Here is a 20,463-nt window from a genome sequence, read left to right as displayed (position 1 = left end):
CCACAGCACAGGATAATACTACCACTTGAAATCCTGGTCTGTGCTGAACTGGAGCAGCAGTAAGGGCATCACAATTGGCCATAATGCCTCTAGACTAGGAAAGGAAATTAAAATAAACCATCACCTGGAATTATAACTCAATCACAATTTAATGACAGAAATATATGTATGTGTGTGGATGCTGAGTGTGGACAGAATCAGGCTTGGCTATGACACCCAGAAGAAACTGAAAAACCTGCTGACACTCAGGGGAGATGGTAGCGTAATGGTAATGTCACTGAGCTAGTCATCCAGAGACCTATGCTAATACCATGGGGGACACGGGTTAAAACCCTACCACGCTAGCTGGTGGAATTAAAATTCAATTAATTAATAAAAATCTGGAATTGAAAGCTAGTCTCAGTAATGGTGTCATGAAACCATCATGGGCGGCACAGTGGCGCAGCGGTTAGCACTGCAGCCTCACAGCTCCAGGGACCCGGGTTCGATTCTGGGTACTGCCTGTGAGGGGTTTGCAAGTTTTCCCTGTGTCTGTGTGGGTTTTCGCCGGGTGCTCCGGTTTCCTCCCACAGCCAAAGACTTGCAGGTGATAGGTAAATTGGCTGTTGTAAATTGCCCCTAGTGTCGGTAGATGGTAGGGAATATGGGATTACTGTAGGGTTAATATCGATGGGTGATTGTTGGGCGGCACAGACTCGGTGGGCCGAAGGGCCTGTTTCAGTGCTGTATCTCTAAATATAAATATCGATTCGCTAATGGTCCTTTAGGGAAGGAAATCTGCTGTCCTTACCTGGTCTGGCCTACAGGTGACTCCAGACCCACAGCAATGTAGTTGACTCTAAACTGACCTCTGAAGTGGCCTAGCAAGCCATTCAGTTCAAAGGCAATTAGGGATGGGCAACAAATGCTGGCTTTGACAGCGACGCCCACATCGCCCATCAAGGCTCAGTTCTGAACACTCATGGTCCTGTACATCAGCAAGGGTGGAAATTTGTTTTCCACCCCCCCCCACCAAAAAGGGAGATGCAACATTATGCAGTGTTAAATAGTTATTACAGAAGTACAAATTAATGTTTGTTGAGCTTATGCATATAGAAACACAGCACAGATTTGTACAGTACAACAGCACAGGTGGGGGGGTCAGTGATCCAAGTCCACGGTGACGTAAATCCAGGGAACATCTAATTCTCTTATTCCACACCCAAACACTGACATCCATTTATAGGAGTTGGTATATTTGGCAGTGTCTAGCACTAATCATCCCTATTTTTCAGTTTCAACCATATTACAAGATATGTGCTAGAGTGTGCTGAAAGTAACATCAATCAGATTGGACAACTATGATGTATTTTTACAAACAAAGAACAAAGAAAATTACAGCACAGGAACAGGCCCTTCGGCCCTCCAAGCCTACGCCGATCCATTGGTCTATCACTGGCACAAAAATAACAGGGCACAACTGCACTCTTTTCTGGCTGATGACTGTACAAATGCCAGTCTCCAAGAAGCAGCTGCCAAATTTGGAGTGGTATCACAATAATCTGCTAGATAGCTTTAACTCACAGGTGAAACGGTCACCTTTTGATACAAAGTAGTAATTCTGGAAAGCATTCAAACCCATCTGCAATGCAGTTAAGCAACTCAAATAGCAGAATTGATTAATATTGTATAGAAACTTTATTACAATGCAACAAAAATCTGTAGTGCAAAGTATTATACTTTTAATGAAAATTAAGATAAAGAAGCAAAACATTTTACAAAAAAAGGTGACATCCATTTGAATAGATAAGTACAAAATACCTGTGTGGTTTACAAGGTAACTGGAAAATAATGACCTTGTTCTGTGCTTCGCACTGAACTCAAAATAGCTACCATCTTTTTGACTTTGCAAACCCTATCATTAGGAAGAATATAAAAAAAGCACAGAAAATTTATTTACAGCATCTTCATAAATGCAACCACTGGTCACAAAAATACTCATACTGTGCATGAACCCACTTAGATTAAATACTCAATAATGTGATGTTTCATTAAATGGTAGGCTAATGATGTTGGATTGATGCTCCATTGTGCTCTAGCATACAGTGTCATGACACGGGTTCACACCCATGTAAAGGCCTGCGCGGGTATACAAATTTAAACCCGACCTGGGCCTGACCCGGACCACATCTAACCCGAACGGGGCCCTGAGTCCTTTGGTCTTTTCCCACGCCCCACCCGACTATCGGAAATTAATGACGCTTACTCTTACTTCACTTTCCCTCCCTGACCAAAAGGCAGCACTGCCACGGGGTCCGACCCAGCCAGAGCCCGAATGCCAGACCCAGAAGAGCGACCCAACCTGACCCCGGCATATGTCGTCAGGTCCCGTTGGATTCGGGTCGGGTACCATACTCTACACCCATGATCTTCCAATCTGATGTGCCATCAATGGGAACCTGTCCCAATGGGAAAATGCTGTGTACCTTAGAGTCATAGAGAGATTCAGCACTGAAACAGGCCCTTCGGCCCACCAAGTCTGTGCCGACCATCAACCACCCATTTATACTAATCCTACATTAATCCCATATTCCCTACCACATCCCCACCTTCCCTCAATTCTCCTACCACCCACCTACACTAGGGGCAATTTACAATGGCCAATTTACCTATCAACCTGCAAGTCTTTGGCTGTGAGAGGTAACCGGAGCACCCGGCGGAAACCCACACGGTCACAGGGAGAACTTGCAAACTCCACACAGGCAGTACCCAGAATCGAACCCGGGTCGCTGGAGCTGTGAGGCTGCAGTGCTAACCACTGCGCCAGCTTATAAGAACTCTTGGAAGAAATAACAGAGGATAGATATGCAATGGGTGCAGTTCAGTAGGATCTTCAGAAAGCTTTTAATAAAAGCACTGCACAGGACATTACAACAGTATAATATAAATACAATAAGTGACAACATTTCAAAAGTATTTCATTGGCTGTAAAGCTTTTTGGGACGTGCTAAGGTTGTGAAAGGTGCTATATAAATGCAAGTTCTTTTCAAGTGGCTTGCTGCAAAGATAATGGTACATATCTATGTCATGAAAAGGTCATTGCGGTCATAGAGAGACAGATGTTTTGGGGTCAGAAAGCAAAGTGTATGAGCAAATGGGAAGCTTCTCAGACTGGAAAGACATAGTGAGTTATGTTTCATAAGCGGTCATAGTACATAATAAATAAAAGCAATGTACAGAAATAACTTGGACTTGGGATGAGGGAACAATATCAAAATTTGCTGATGACACCAAATTGGGGGTGGGGTGGGGTGGCGGTGGTGTAACAAATTGTGACAAGGACTGTGAAAGCCTCCACAACAGCATATATTGGTTAGCAGGAAGGGTAGATAGGTGGAAGATACAATAGGTCTGGTATCACAGAAATATGAAATAATGCATTTTGGAAGCAAGAACAGGGAAAGGAAACTCAACTTGAAGAGTAAGATTTTGAATGGACCAGAGGAGTAAAAAGACTTTGGTGTGCAGGTACATGGGTCATTAAACGTGGCCATGCAAGATTAAACTATATAAAGGTGTAAATGGAATCCTTGATTTGCTATTCAGAGGCATCAAATACAAAAGCAAAATTTTACAAATTGAACCAGTAATAAAATGCTTGAAGCAAATGAAAAGTGAATATATACTGGAAAATAAACCTCTGAGTCACTGACAATTTTGCATCTTTCAATCATTTCAATGATCTCATTCATATCCTATTTGATTTGTTACATTAGTTCTTTCTTAATCCATTTAAACCATTTTTGTAAAGGAACAATAATAAAACATACAACAAAAAAGTGATTTTGTTCATACTGTCAAGATTTGACAGACTAAAACCCTCCATTACAAGGGAATCCTAGAGGAAGTCTTATATTGTAAGCCCAATTCTTACTCTTGGAACAGTCACTTCTATTGTCCTTAGAAACACACACCTACATAGAGCATTTAACAGATTTAAAATGTTATGACAGCTCTCTAAAAGCACTGCTGATACACTGCTAGCAATTGCACTGTACATGACTCATTGTGGTTAGCATTGTACTAGACAAAGAGCATGTGTTGTGGGGTTGGGGGTTGGTTGGGGGGGGGGGGGTGGGGGGAGAGAACTACTCTTCATATTAGTCACTTTGTAAAAAAGTTATGTTAGAAAGTTTTAAAATGCACTTTGGTTATTTAGAGGTACAGTTTTGAAGAATTGAAAGAGACTGTACCTAGAGTATCAGTCATTTTAGTGTATAACGGGGGATAGAATATCCCCAGCACACAATATTCGTGTTACAGTGGTATTCTATGTGGTAGAATTTCTGCCAATATCATCTAAATAAAGTATAGTAGAGTAATGTGTTAATTTGAACAATTGTAACCATATACATATGAATGAAATTCCCCTGACCTATTTTATTCCTGAGGTGAGTTACAATTGGCACAAACATTTTTGGGGGATGGGGAGGGGAGGGGAGGGGAGGGGGGCTGCTTTGAGGTTACACACATAAGACTGAGGCATGTTGAGGCAAGTTATTGTTCTACAAAGGAAGAACCAGTGCCTTGCGATTCTTAAGAGCAGTGGAGCATCAGCACACAGCGTTCCAGAGTACAAAGCACACAAGCCCAAATGCTTTAGGACTATAAATTTTAATAAGCTCATTTGTGTGCAGCTAAAGTGGCCCTGCAAGAGGTGCGATAACACATCTCAGAGCCACAAGGATTCTCAGCAACACATCATAGCAACAGCACATTCTGCAGAAGTGTCTAGTATGGTTAGGTCTCCATGGCATCAAGCACACAAAATAAATTTAGTTTGCTAAGTAATGAATTGTATAGTACTGCATTTCATTTCCCTTAAATGCCTATTTGCTACTAGTTTCTCTAAACTTAATTCTGGTCTGTATCACTATATGATCTGATATATTGGTCTGATTCGTAAAAATGGGCAACCAAAGTAAATAAAAATGTGAAAATTTTATAGAGGACTTTCACTGGCCAGTTGTACAAAAAAAGACCCTAAGTGATGAAATATTTTAACAACTTGTGGACCTCAGTCGATATAATCCTTCTGGTTGCACGAGCAGGAAACAGAAAGAGCACAAAACAGCTTCAAAATGCATGAGCAGCACATCACTCTTTAAAAAGCAGAAAAGCAAGTCTAAATTTCTTACTATATTTTATACAGTAGGTACCAGAAGACAGTAAGCGACCAGGTTAAGCAGCTTTTCTTTCCATCAAAATCAGACATTTACTGGAGCTTTAAGGAGGTCAAAAAATAGCACATTTTACAGAAACAATGAAAGCATTTTTTTTTAACCAAGGTAACCAATAAAACACTCATTTATGCCTTTGTTACCTCCTAATTTGACCATTCCAATGCTCTCCTATTCGGCCTCCCACCATCCACCATCCATAAACTCAAACTCATCCAAAACTCTGCTGCCTGTATCCTAACTTGCACCAGTTCTGCTCACTGACCTACACTGGCTTCTAGTCCACTTTGATTTTTAAAATTCTCATCCTCGTTTTCAAAATCCCTCCCCCTCCTATATCTGTAATCGCCTCCAGTCCAACAAGCTCCAAGGTGTCTCGGCTCCTCCAACTCTAGCCTCTTGCACATTCCCAATTTTAACTGCATCACCACTGGGGGCTGCATCTTCAGCCTCATTGGCCCTAATGTCTGGGATTCCCTCCCTAAACCTCTCCACTTCTCTAGGTCTCTCTCCTCTTTTAAAATACAGCTTAAAACCACGCTCTTTGACCAGGTTTTTGAACACCTGTCCTAATAGCTCCTTATGTGGCTTGATGTCAAAAAGGCTCCTGTGAAGCACCTTGAGATGCTTTATTACATTAAAGGTGCTATATAAATGCAAGTTGCTGTTGTTGTAAAATATATCTTCTTGTGAACACTAAAAAGGTTTAAGCCTGTGAACTCTAAACTTTAACAGGACCCTCACACTGCTTGAATGATTCCACAGAAAGGTTAATCTTAAAAAACACAATTACTTTAATTACAGTGCAAGTCTTTATGGAATTCAAGTGCTAGAGAAAGAAAGAAAATATTGCTATTCCTACTCTGGTGCTTTTTGAGCTATTTAGTGAAATTGCACATACAGCAGCATACTGCTACATGTCAAGACTATGGGATTTTACAATGAGAAAATATGTATTCAAGGCAGTCATTAAAATTTAATATATTGAGTTCAATTATTTAAAAAGTCCAAAGAAGTTAACATGAATCGAACTGTTGCAACCATATGTTTAACCACAATTTACATCTCTATTCTGGAATTTAAAAAAAAAATAATTATTTTCATTGTTATATCATGAAAATATTTATTCAGGAGCCATCACTTTATATGGGATATATAATTTTGCCATAAGAAATTGTCATCAGCATTCAGTATGAAAAACGGTACAGAGAGAACCAAGCTCTCATCATTCCAAATCTAGGGTGAAGCCAAGTATGGAATAAGTTTCATATTCCTCCAGTGATTCGATATGTAAATTAATTGGAGTTTTATTGGTAAGCTATACAGACCAGAGAGGTCTCGGCTTTAATCCCTTGAGTTAAATAATTACAACTGGTCCATCACTAGCAGCACTACAATTGGCCGCAGCATCCATAGGCTAGGGAGGAGAAAATATATCAATCAGGGTTTCTGCTTGATTGTTATCCAAGGGTCTGTGCTGGAACATATTATTGATACTAAAACTAAAGATAAAATATATGTAATACTATTTATCACTTTAGAAAAGTTGTTCAAGATACAATTAACGTTTTCATCATCCCTAGGGATTGAGTTCTGTTTCTCAGAGTTAAAAATTTCACCCGAACTTTGGGTGCTGAGGATTTCTAACTCCTGGGACTGATTTTGCAGAGAAACTGATTGCAAGTATTTCTAACATTAAGCTATTAATTTGAGGGTTATGCTTAACTATTATAGCTAAAATTATTTAATTTTTATGTTCTATATGAAACTTGTTTGGCTGGGTCAAAAGTCAAGTTGGTGGCTGCAACTGTTTTTGAAGAAAGTAAATTGAGAAAATGTGCAAATAGATTATAAACTTAAACTTATCAATGTAAGTGTTCACCAAGGTCATCACACAATTATATCTTTCCAAGATGGTAAGTGGTCTGATTACAATTCTTTTCTGTTTAAGCATAGTTAATAGCCAACATCAGCATTAAACAATGAACAGATTTTCACTCTAAACACCCAGTTTCGACATTGAGCACTCCCAGTTCAGGTGCACCCGTCAGTAACGCAATAAAACTCTGTACATCTCATCCTAAATATGTACTCTTTGAATCTCAGAAAAGTATCCACTGCGACATCATGCACCATTTCCATTCACCAACAGCAGCCATTCTTGTGGCCTTGCTGAGCAAGACTCGCAATTTAACGTCAAATCATTTGTATTGTGTACCCATGCTGAGTTGAAACTATCTTCACAGAGGCTCCTATCAGTTGACAGTGAGAAATGTTTTTCCATCCCATTCAGGTTCCAAAAAGGCAAAGACCAGTGCTCTAACACATTCCCAAAAAGGAAATGAAAAATAATTCCATCTCGCTTCCTCCCCTGAGATTAACCTTTCCAGTAGAGTTTTTCTTGAACAATTTCAGAAGGTATTCAAATAACTGATTATGTGACAAACCACGAGGGAACAGTCCATACCTGCATTTCTTTATCTTCATATTTCTGTGGGTTCCTGCTCCCATGACTCTTTCTTCGAAGTTTCTTCAGTTCCGCATGGCACTTTTCCAGTGACTCCAGCCTGGCTTTGTGTTCAGCTTGATACTTCTTCAATGTTGCCTAAAGGGATAAATGCAAATAGAAGTAAATTAACAAAACTGTCAATGGTGACAATATTGCTTTAGCAACATGAAAGAGGTCTGCCTTTGTTGTGAAATAATAAAGTAGAAAAAACATGGAGTAAAAGGTAAGATTTAATTTTTTTTAAAGTCAGTCAAGGCACAATTGTGGTATTGATTTCAAACTGCTTTTAGTTCAATTCACTTCCTAATGGTTTCTGAAACACTGATCTGTCAGCCGTCATATTATGAGGTTCATCATTTCACATCTATCAGTAAAATATACGGGTGAGAACCTGTTCTGGCTTTCGAAAACAGAAAATATGATAAGGCTTTGGTCTGCCAATAAAAGTAGTCACATCTTGCTCTATTATCCATTATTCAGTAAGATTTGAATCTAACAGCTAAAGATAGGAGACTTGAAGGAACAATGCCAAGAGAATCCTTTGGAGCACTTTGGGATGTATTATTATGCTAAAGGCATTATATAAATGCATTAGCTGTTGTTGAGCCCATCCAGTCCAAGTTGTGAGAATTGCATTTCTGGCAATGGATATTAAAAACATACCAGATCGTCCAAAAAATAAACTACTAAAAGCTAACTAATTCAAGGTACATGAGCTGTGTCATGTAAAGTTACGAAGTTTTTGACTGACTGGCAGCATGAGGTGGTCTTGGAGCTAGCAGCAACAAAGACTGCCACATACCATTAGAAATTGGACAACATTTATTGTGGAATCCCCTCTGTAACTTTAGGACACCAACGTATAGTATACACCATATAGTTTTCATTCACTCATTAGTAAATTAGTACTATTAATGTTACACCTAATTTCAAAAGCAGATTCACTCAACTGACAGAAACTTGCAATTCTCTGAATCAAAGGTACCGTTCTGATGCCAGTGATCCAGACAGACAAAATATTACAAAAGGTTAATAAGTCAAGAACATGCAAAAAAACACAGCCACACACACAAAAAATGTGACTATGAACTAAAATGTGTCTCTCCGTCGAGGTCTGAGTAGACAACTTTGTCCATATGCCACATGAACCCAAACATTTTAACTGATAAGTGAATCATGGGCCAGTATATTTTGGAAAAATAAATCATGGGCCAGCTTACCATCGGAAAACTACAGAAAAAGCCGCAAGACTGAATTGGATGAAATAATGTGGTCATGTCAGCAAACATGTCCTGTGCAAAATTTAACTCAAATATATAAAGTCCATCATTCCAGAATGGCATTGCAATAATTAGCAAAATGTCTATAGCATCCGCTGATAGCAACTGCTGTGGCAGGAAACCTTTTTCCAAAAGCCAATATGGAGGTCTAAACCAGAAGTTTCAGAAGACATTCCAGAAACCAAGTCTGCCTGAAAAACTTCCTAAGTCATAATTCTTTTAAACCACCACTCTTTCCTTATAAATGATAGGTGGAAAGGAACAAGTTCAAAGCTGTAATTCAACACATGAGTTCATAACACTTACATAGTCTGAACCCCTATTAGATTACAAACTTATAATCAGTTCATACCATCTGTTTATTTTGCATTTGAAAATATACCACTTTTTCTTGCTGTAATATTACACGATACAAAGTGAACTGAAAGATTAATATGAGCTTATTAATCAAGTGGTGTGACAGCACAGAATTCAGCCTGAAACTTACACTTAAGTATTTGGCATCTAATTCAACCTTCTGTTCCAGTTGCATCAGTAGCTCAGTGTGGAACACTTTCAACTGCAACGACAAGAAAATGTCAGCTGTAGGACTTACAACATTTAATTTCAATAATGTCAAGAGCACAAGAAACCCCCTGAACACCCACACACACCCACATTGCAGAGGCACTGATTGTACCTTGGATCCTCAGATTAGTCATGTGCAAGTGATGCTTCCCTCCTCCACAAGTTCAGCTCCTTAAAAGCTATAATTTTACCCCTCCCCCCACACACACACATTCTCTCCACGCTAATTAACTTGGATTTCTATCCTAAAAGGTACATACTACTATTCTGTTTCACCTCGTTCCCTAATCAAGAATTTCACCTGATACATTGATTAAATACTTCAAAGAGCAAAGATGACAAATGTGATCTTTACTTGAAAAAACTGCTTTTTGGCAGTTCTGATTTTAATTTGCTGGCTAAATGTCAAACACATTCTCTCAACAGGCAAACAAGATTTGAACACAGATGTAAGGGCTGAATCGGCGAGCAGAAAATACAGCAGCCCGCCTATGCGAGTCACATGTCACGGGCAGGGAGCCACTGCAATCTTCCGTGCAGCGGCTCATTTACAGAGCCGAGGTGGGCAGCCCCCTCCCCCCAATCACATGGAGAGGGCTGGCTGTCCGTCCCTGGCAATGGCGTCCGTTACCTATACGGAGGCGTTGACGCCATTTTTAAAGGGCTGTCAGCCCTCCTGGGAAATTTAAATATTTAAAGACAAAGTGAATAAAAATATATAAAGACATTTCTCCTGCCCCTCTCCCACTCCCCCAACAACAATTAAATTAATTATTTGCCCTCTCCCCCCCAAAACACTTACTTTGTCCATCTGACCTTGCCCCTCCCCGCCAAATTGCATAAACTTTAACCTCCAACCCTTCCCACCATCCCCTACACCAATGGTGTTACTTTGAGCCTGCTCCCCCACCCCACCCCAGCACTGAGAAATTTATCTCCTCCCTCCCCACCAGTGTGGCGCCTCATTTCCCCGGACAAGGATCTGAAGGCGCGGGAGTGTCAGCCACGGGCCCAAAAATCGCAGCTGAACATCAGGCGGCGACATAAGTATCATTTATTCATTCAGTTTAATTTATTTAAACGTGCAAACGGGGGTCCCGTTGCCACGTGGCGGGGGGGGGGGGGGGGAGGGGTGGTGCCGCCTCTGGTAATATCAGGCCGGGCCTTTCCGGCATCGAGGTGCATGGCAGCCCTCTTCCAGAGGCACCTTCAGGCCTCCACCCACCCACCTTGGACCCCGACACCTGGGGGAGAACAAAATCCAGCGGAGTGTCTAATTTGGCAAAACTATATTCATTTGGAGCTATTTCAGCTAAAAGGTATCCCCTTCACAAGAATAAATAACAGAATGTAATATACATAAATCCCTTGACAGAAACTTTTGCTCATCAGGTACAAGCTTTCGCGAATCCAACCGTGCACTCATAATACCTTAAAAGGAATACTCACCATTTCTTCGAGCTGTATCTGAATCTGCCTGTGGACCTCTGCCATCTGGAACAAAACATCCCCTGAAAAATAACAACCGGAAGCTAAAATAAGCCATCTATCATTTTAGAATGTTCAGTACAGCATCCACACAACATATGGGCCTAATGATTAAGGCAGTTGGGGTACAAAAAATGTACCATGTCAAATAATGCTTAACAAAAGTTGAACAAAAAATCTACTATTTATACTCTGCTTTCAGAGTTCTTTGTTTTATTTTAATTACAATTTTTCATTTACATTTCTATTCTCCCAAGCAATTATGGCTGTTATCCTTGGTCAAGAGATTAGTAGCCCATCGCCTTCATCCCCTTCGATACCAACAATAGTACTCTAAGTGGCTCACTAAAAGGTAAGAATTTTACATTTGGAAAGCTGATGTTGTTGCAAGTCTAAACCCGCAAATTAGACTGTTCAGACAAGCTCAAAACTAATTCTGAGCCATCTCTGCCCCATCCTTAACGAAAGCTGTGTTTTACCCTCTCTCAGAATACACTCCCCTAACTTGAAATTTTTAAACTCACTCCAATCAAGATAAGATATACCACACGTGTAATATCGAGGAAGAGAGAGAAGGGAAAAGTCACAGCCTTTATTACAGCACTTGCAACCACCATATGGAATTGAACGCTTCATTGATAAGACAGACTAAGAAGACTTTTTTAAAATATATAAATATGCAACACATGAAAATTTATTTAAAATTATATGCAAAGAATCCAATTTTGGTGACTTCATTTTAATATTTTATAGAAGACGTCATCAAATCCAAGAACGTGCAAATACTTCCAACTTCACAAACAGGACGGAATCTAGACAGCTCGCCTGGGTCTCCAAAACAACCCACTACATCCATGTGCTCCTCTGAAAATTCCACAGGACCCATCTGCCCTTTTCCCAATCTGATACTCCCAGATGTGTTCCAATAATTGACATAAGAAAGGCATCATCAGACTAGGTCATTTCCTCAACAGGAGAAAGCGGATGTAGAAATTCCATCACCTCAAATGGGATCAGTACCATTATATTGTAACTCCATTTCCCAACCAATCCCATAAATGCAGTCCTACATTTTTCTCTAATTAACAAATCAGAAAACTAGAGGGAAGCCTAGATCACAGAATCATAGAAATGCTAGAAATTTACAGCACTGAAAGAGGCCATTCAGCCCATCGTGTCCATGCTGGCCGACAAGTAGCCATCCAGCCTAAGCCCACTTTCCAGCTTTTGGTCTGTAGACTTGTAGGTTATGGTACTGCAAGTGCATATCCAAGTATTTTTAAAATGTTATGAGGGTTTCTGCCTCTATCACCCTTTCAGGCAGTGAGTTCTAGATCTTCAACACCCTGTGGGTGAAAAAATTACCCCTCGAATCCCCTCTAAATCTTCTACATCTTACCCTAAATCTATGCCCCTGGTTATGGACCCCTCAACTGAGGGGAATAGGGTCTTCCTATCCACTCTATCTAGACCCTTCATAATTTTATACACTTCAAATAGGTCTCCCCTCAGCCTCCTCTGTTCCAAAGAAAACAACCCTAGCCTATCCAATCTTTCCTCAATTAAAATTCTCCAGTCCAGGCAATATCCCCTTCGATACCAACAATAGTACTCTAAGTGGCTCACTAAAAGGTAAGAATTTTACATTTGGAAAGCTGATGTTGTTGCAAGTCTAAACCCGCAAATTAGACTGTTCAGACAAGCTCAAAACTAATTCTGAGCCATCTCTGCCCCATCCTTAACGAAAGCTGTGTTTTACCCTCTCTCAGAATACACTCCCCTAACTGGGTGCCATACCTTCAGCTGCCTAATCCCCAATGCTGAAATTACCTCCCTAAACTTCTACGCCTCTCTTTCTTCCTATGAGACACTTCTAAAAGCTACCTTGTCACCTGGTGGCTTGGTGTCAAATTTTGCTTGATAACCCTCCGGTGAAGTGCCTTGGGATATTTTTCTAAGTTAAAGACACTATATAAAGTTATGTTGGTGCTGTAGTATGGCTTGGAAACAACAGGGAAAGAGGGAAGAAATAATATGGGGCTCATTTGATTGCAAAAAAAAAAGCAAACACAACATAAAAAGATACTTATTATAGTGCTTACAAAGCACTACAGCTGATTTGGTTACATTATGCCAAAGCAATTCAGAATAGCTAATGCCGGTCAGACCAGTCTTGGGTGGTTAAAGCTTTCACGAGGTTAATAGTTAAACATCTATAAACTTTGAACAGTTTCGGATACGTTTACTTGACCAATCTAATTGCATTAAAAAGGTTGCAAAGATAATTTTTCAAGATGGCAGTTGTACAGTACTGGAAGCATCTGCAAATCTGGGTCGGAAGGCTAGTCAACCATGTAGGGCTTCACAGTTAAGCCCAGCTCTGCTCATGGCACACCTTTGTTGTTGGTAAATGAAGCAGATATAAATAGAAAGTCTGTTTGTTGCAGTTGCCAACAGAAACCTCTGTTTCTATGCAGTTTGCCACTCCCAAACGATGTCAAAATATCCTCGCAAAAACAAAGTTGTTATTCATATGGTGTCCTCAAACATATACACCTATATTTAGCACTGCCCTCATGTCAAAAATCAATAAAATTTCAAACAGTATGTTGTAATAACCATTAACAAAGAAGGGCATATCAGAGCAGATTTTTAAACTGCAATGATTGCACTGGCTGTACTGTGTAGACCTGTTGAGACAAGTAGATCTAGGTCTTAATCTTACTCTTGGCTGCCATTTGCACTTGGCCGTCTCAGATTTTATCTGGGTCATAGTGGTCAATGGTTAAAAAGAAATGCTGGGGAGAGGGAGGTGGAAATCTGTTTTCCCCGGGATCACACTTTCACCTATAATTAGAATTAGGATCGGATTGGATCCTCAGGATGGGAGTTTCACTGATGGGCTTAACTTTTTTCAAATTAATATATGGATATATGTACATTTGACACCTTTATATCTTACCTAGTTGTGCTAAAAACATACCTCCACCTATTCAGCTATGACATGCACAACACCCAAAGTGCTAAACAATCACTTACATTCTGCTCTCTCTCTCTCGCAGGACAAGATATCGCACAACAGAAGGGAGCAGCAGAGAACCAGCGGGGCCAGGCACCCAATAATCCACTGAGGAGATGGACAAAAGAGATGGTGCTCTAAATCACGGGGCTAAGCGTAACAGAGCCTGTAGCATCCGGCGTCACCAAGACCATTCATGATGATGGCATGATATTTCCTTCTGGCCCTTCTCAACACCCACTTCACTCTCATCCTGCTAGCTGGCATCATGAGCAAGCTGCAGAAAAAATGACCATGGACCTCTTGCTTTACACCCAGCCCCAGCCCTCACCCCAATACTCCCCTGCTGATATTATGCACTCAGATACCGAAGAACTGTCACATTCTACATACATAAATAGTTGAGATATGATATTAAGTGACCTTGATAAATTTGAGTTGTTTTTTTTAAATTCTTCCATGGGATGTGGGCACCAGCATGTTGCCCAACCCTAATTGCCCTGTTGAAGGTGGTGGTAGTGGAATGAGGAGGCAGCATGGAGTTTGCGTGCTGTCTTCCTCAATGGGAACCAGTGCGGGCAGATCGCAAATCGTAACCCAGGTGCACAAAAACATGTGCAGACCTCCTTGAACTGCTGCAGTCCATAGGGTATAAGTACACCCACAGTGTTGACAGGAAGGGAGTTCCAACTTTTTGACCCAGCAACAGTGAAGGAATGACGATATAGTTCCAAGTCAGGATGGTGTGTGACATGGAGGGGAACTTGCAAGTAATGATGTTCCTATGTGCCTGCTGCCTTGTTCTCTGAGATAGTAGAGGTCGCAGGTTTGGAAGGTTCTGTTGAAGGAGACTTGGCAAGCTACTGCAGTGCATCCTGTAGATGGTACACTGCTGCCACTGTGTGTTATTGGTGGAGGCAGTGAATGTTTAAGGTGGTGGATGGGGTGCCAATCAAGTGGGCTGCTTTGTCTTGGCTGGTGTCAAGCTTCTTGATTGTTGTTGGAGCTGCATTCATCCAGACAAGTGGAGAGTATTCCATCACACTCCTGACTTGTGCTTTGTAGATGGTGGACAGGCTTTGGGGAGTCAGGAGGTAAGTTACTTGCCACAGAATCCCCAGCCTCTGATCAGCTCTTGTAGCCAGAGTATTTATAAGGCTGGTCCAGTTAAGTTTCTGAGCAATGGTAACCCCAAGGATGTTGTTAGTGGGGAATTCAGGGATGGTAATGCCATTGAACGTCATGGGGAAGATGGTTAGATTCGGTCATGTTGAAGATGGTCATTGCCTGGAATTTGTGTGGCACAAATGTTACTTGTCACTTAACAGCCCAAGTTTGAGTGTTGTCCAGGTCTGGCTGCGTTCGGACGCGGACTGCTTCAGTATCCAAAGAGTCTCGAATAGTACAGAACACTGCAATCAGCAGCAAACATCCCCACTTATGATGCAGGGAAAGTCATTGATGAATCATAGAATCGTAAGTACAGAAGAACACCATTCGACCCATCACGTCCATGCTGGTTCTCCTAAGCAGCAACTGATGTACAGCCACTCCTCCACCCCATCCCCTCATATTTGCACATTCCTCCTTTGCTAAATAGCTGAAAATGTTAAAAAAAAATTTACAGCACAGGAGGAGGCCACTCTGCCCATCACATCTGTGCTGGCCGAAAAATGAGCAATTTATCCTAATCCCATTTTCTAGCACTTGGTTTGTAACCCTGGAGGATGCAGGACTTCAGCTGCACATCCAGACATCTTTTAAATGAGTTGAGGGCTACTGCCTCTATCACCCTGTTAGGCAGTGACTTCCAGAACCCTACCACCCTCTGGTTGAAATTTATTTTCCCTCATCTCCCCTCTAATCCTTCTATTAATCATTTTAGATCCATGCCCCCTCTGCTAAGGAAAATAGATCCTTCCCATTCTTTCTATCCAGGCCCCTCACAACCTTGTACACCTCCACCAAATCTCCCCACAGCCTCCTCTGTTCCAAAGAGAACAGCCCCAGCCTATCCAATCTTTCCTCGTAGCTGCAATTTTCCAGTCCTGGCAACATTCTCGAAAATCTCCTTTGTACCCTCTCTAGTGCAATTACATCCTTTCTGTTATGAGGTGACTAGAACTGCATTCAGTACTCAAGTTGGGGATGAAGCAGCTGAAGATGGTTGGGCCTAGGACACTACCCTGAAGAACTCCTGCAGTGATGTCCTGGGTCTGAGAAGATGGAGGCCAACAACCACAAGCATCTTCCTTTGTGCTAGGTATGACTCCAACAAGTGGAGAGCTCCCACCCCACCACCCCACCGACTCCCATTGACTTCAATTTTGCCGAACATTACTGGACATAAATGTTCTTCATGGCTTGGACACTGAATTGATGCCACACTCAGTCAAATGCTGCCTTGTTGTCAAAGGCAATGGCTTTCACCTCACTTCTGGAATTCAGCTCTTTTATCTATCTTTGGGCCAAGGCTGTAATGAGGTCAGGAGCCAAGTGGCCTTGGCAGAACCCAAACTGAGGATCGGTGAACAGGTTATTGCTGAGAAAGTGTCGCTTGATAGCGCTGTCAATTATACAGTGAGAGCAGACTGATTAAGTGATAATTGGCCAGATTGGATTTGCCTTGCTTTTTGTGGGCAGGACCTACCTGGGTAATTTTCCACATTGTCGGGAAGATGCCAGTGTTGTAGCTGTACTGGAACAGTTTGGCTAGGGGTGCACTAGTTCTGGAGCATAAGTCTTCAGTATAGCAGCTGGGATATTGTCAGACTGGATAGCCTTTGCTGTATCCAGTGCCTTCAGCCATTTCTTCATATCACAGAGTGAATTGAATTAACTGAACACTGGCAGCTGTGATGCTGGGAACCTCAGGTGCTGGCCAAGATGGATCATCCATTTGGCACTTCTGGCTGAAGATGGTTGCAAATGTTTCAGCCTCGTCTTTTGCACCGACGTGCTGCACTCCCTCATCATTGAGGATGGGGATGTTTGTGGAGCCTCCTCCTCCTGTTAGTTTAATTGTCCACCACCACTCACGACAAGATGTGGCAGGACTGCAGAGCTTTGATCTGATCCGTTGATTGAGAGATTGCTTAGCTCTGTTTATAGCATGCTGCTTACACTGTTTAGCATGCATGTAGTCCTGTGTAGTAGCTTCACCAGATTGGCACCTCATTTTTAGGTATGCCTGGTGCTGTTCCTGACATGCTCTCCTGCACTCCTCATTGAGCCAGGGTTGATCCCCTGGTTTGATGGTAATCGTACAGTGAGGGATATGCTAGGCCATGAGGTTACAGATGGTGGCTGAATACAATCCTGCTGCTGCCATCCCACAGAACCTCGCAGACGCCCAGTTTTGAGCTCCTAGACCATTTCTGTAGCTGCAAAGCATGCAAAACTAGAAAGACTGTTTTTCCATTAGTTCCCTTGTGAATGCAAATCAGAGCTATTTGCAACTTTTAATAACATTCCTCTCCATTTTAAAAAAATTGCCCTATTTTGTTATTGATATATTCTGAAAAAGTATAAAAGCCAGAACAATTTAACATTATCTCACTATTTAAAAAAAAGACTTGTATTTAAATCCCTGTTTGTGTGCTCTTATTTGCAATTCTAAAAATAGCACAACGCAATATCACATGCCCAAGTGAGAATTCAGGTGCAAAAGGAGTCACGTCAACAGTATGAGAGATAACTTTGTGGTTCCAAGAAGCACATGATACCTAAAGTATATAGCTGGGGTTGATGCAAGAGATTGTAGAAATTTGGATTTTCAACTCTTACTGTCAGAATCAGTACTGTGCTGAGGTAACTTGCATCAGGTTTCACAAAAACATGCTTTGAATAAAACGAAGACCAGAGTTTGTAGCACTGGAGAAGGTTTTAACCAGAATGCTGTGTCAAGAAAATTGCTTTTCCTCCATCATTCAATTCAGTGTCCAAGCCATGACAAACATTTATATCCAGTAATGTTCAGCAAAATGTTATATCAGAAGATGCTGGCAAAATTTAAATAATTTAAATGAATTTCAGTGTTATACTGAGGGGGTGAAAATCACTTATTACATATCTATACCAGCCCATACATTGCTGAATAAACAGGAGCTTTCCACAATTAAAACAGCAATTCTAAGACCATATTTGAAGATAGAAATAACAGGTTGGACTTCACTGCAGAGGAGAGGGTACAGAGGAGATTCACCAGGATGTTATTATTTTATTATTATTTAGAGATACAGCATTGAAACAGGCCCTTCGGCCCACAGCTATGGAGAGAGACTGGAAAGGCTAGGGTTGTTTTCCTTAGAGCAGAGAAAGCTGAGGGGGGACCTGATTGAGGTATACAAAATTATGTGGGGCATTGATAGGATAGATAGAAAGAAACTTTTCCCCCCTTAGCGGAGGGGTCAATAACCAGGGGGCATAGATTTAAGGTAAGGGGCAGGAGGTTGAGGGGATTTGAGTAACAAAATTTTCACCCAGAGGATGGTTGGAATCTGGAACGCACTACCTGAAGGGGTCATAAGAGGCAGAAACCCTCACAACATTTAAGTAGTATTTAGATGAACACTTGAAACGCCATAGCATACAAGGCTACGGGCCAAGTGCTGGAAAATAGGATTAGAATAGTTAGGTGTGCGATGGCCGGCACAGACACAATGGGCCAAAGGGCCTGTTTCAGTGCTGTAAAACTCTATGACTAAAAATAAGTTAGCCACAAACTGCACTTGGACAAGTTAAAAGCAAGACTGCTGTTTTTTGGGTGTTGAAAACATTACACCACAAAACCATTTCTTTTCCCTTTAGAAAATATATATTTTCACAGAACACCTCTGGTTTTTTGAAAGTAGGGAGACACACTCCCGATCTTTAGTCCTCCACTACCAAAGTAAGGAATGTGAAATTGTGGAAAGCTTTTTCAGCAACAAACGTGAAGTAGTTCCTACGGCTGACAAGACTGTAATCTGTTTTCAAGAGGTATTAATAGTGGTTGAGCAGGGGAACGCAGAGCTCACACATTTGGAGGTGTTGTATGTGACCATTCCTCCCAACACTGCTGTCAACAACCTGTTACACTAGAAACAGCATTATGACCCAATAATATTACTAGAGCACAATACCATGATCCCACCAAAGCACCATCGGAACTGATGCGCAAATTATGCAGCTACTCTGCATCAGCATTAAAAGGAGAATTCAATAAAGAGTATACAACAGTAATTAATGCTTTGAGCTGCATTGTCTACATCAACGGTTAAAACCAAATTCAAATCAACTTGGCCATTAAACACAGTGATGTGCAGGCACAGTTCTAATTCAGCAATGTTTGCTTGCCGCACATTGCATTCAGATTTAGAGTACTGCATCAATACACACTGTGTAAAGGAAGATATATTTAATAATGTATTTCCCAAGATCTCCACACACAGCTTCAGAGAGAATTTTTTGCAAGACAACATTGTTCCCACTTCAACACCTTATTTATCTTAAATCAAACCAAATTCTGCAACGGATGAATTGAGCTGCAATAATGACCCCATTTGGTTGGTTCATCTGTAATCTCAAATCTCACTTTCTCAAAGGATGCAAAAAAAAACTAACATGAAAGTAGAATAATTTAATATTCTAGCAGCCTGGAGGGAATTACATTTTTCTAAAAATACTGCTGTCACTTTCTTGGTTATTTTGGTGGAAGGCATCTTAAATTCCTATTTAACATCTACACATCATTTCTTCAGCAAGCTTGTTTTGACAGTTTTTGCAGTGGCTTCTGCTGACTGGTATCCCCAATGAAAATCGGTACTGTATACTGCTGACATCACACCACCTATAGCCGGCAAATTGCAAGGCTCCACGTCTCATTCATTTCAACAACAGAATCATTACCATATAAAGACAAGTTATTGATGATAGTTATGTTTCTTCTGTGTAGGGTGGTGAACAGACCAGATATGTCTCATAAAATCACCCCCCCCCCCCCACCCCCAACCTTAAAAAATGATTAAGGCATATCCTTCCCAGTTGGGATTATTTCAGTCTGTTCTGTTGAAAATGCAAAACATATTGTGCTTGTTTATACATGTTAGAAGACTCAATGTTCAATTTCTTTAAAATATCAGATTGACAATACAGAAATGTGTACAAACTGTAGTCATTCCCACCAACCTAAATACACATTTCTTCTGGAAAAGTATACATGAACACCAGCTACAGTGTGCTTCCAACCCAGATATTTCAAGATCTTACTAACACTCCAGCTCCAACAGTGAGAAAAAAGTGATTTGAGCATTACTGGGAAGTTGACTATCCCACATTTCCTTATACCAAGGCAAGAGGGATCCAAGGCATGGAACAGGCAGAAACAGCAAAATGGGAAAA

General features: G+C 41.1%; 1 protein-coding gene across 3 annotated transcripts in view; it reads right to left on the bottom strand.

The window, feature by feature from the left end:
- LOC137384401 (BAR/IMD domain-containing adapter protein 2-like) overlaps positions 1–20,463 on the bottom strand; it is an 89,712-nt gene that overhangs the window by 28,845 nt on the left and 40,404 nt on the right. For all 3 annotated transcript variants that reach the window (XM_068058407.1, XM_068058410.1, XM_068058409.1), the window contains 3 exons: positions 11,025–11,086; positions 9,496–9,567; positions 7,687–7,824 (listed from right to left, as the gene is read on the bottom strand). In XM_068058407.1, the coding sequence (XP_067914508.1) occupies positions 7,687–7,824; positions 9,496–9,567; positions 11,025–11,086 (272 nt within the window). The remainder of the gene's footprint in view (positions 1–7,686; positions 7,825–9,495; positions 9,568–11,024; positions 11,087–20,463) is intronic.

Source organism: Heterodontus francisci, chromosome 26 (assembly GCF_036365525.1).
Source record: "Heterodontus francisci isolate sHetFra1 chromosome 26, sHetFra1.hap1, whole genome shotgun sequence".
NCBI classification, from domain to species: Eukaryota; Metazoa; Chordata; class Chondrichthyes; order Heterodontiformes; family Heterodontidae; genus Heterodontus; species Heterodontus francisci.
This window is presented reverse-complemented; position numbering and strand designations above follow the sequence as displayed.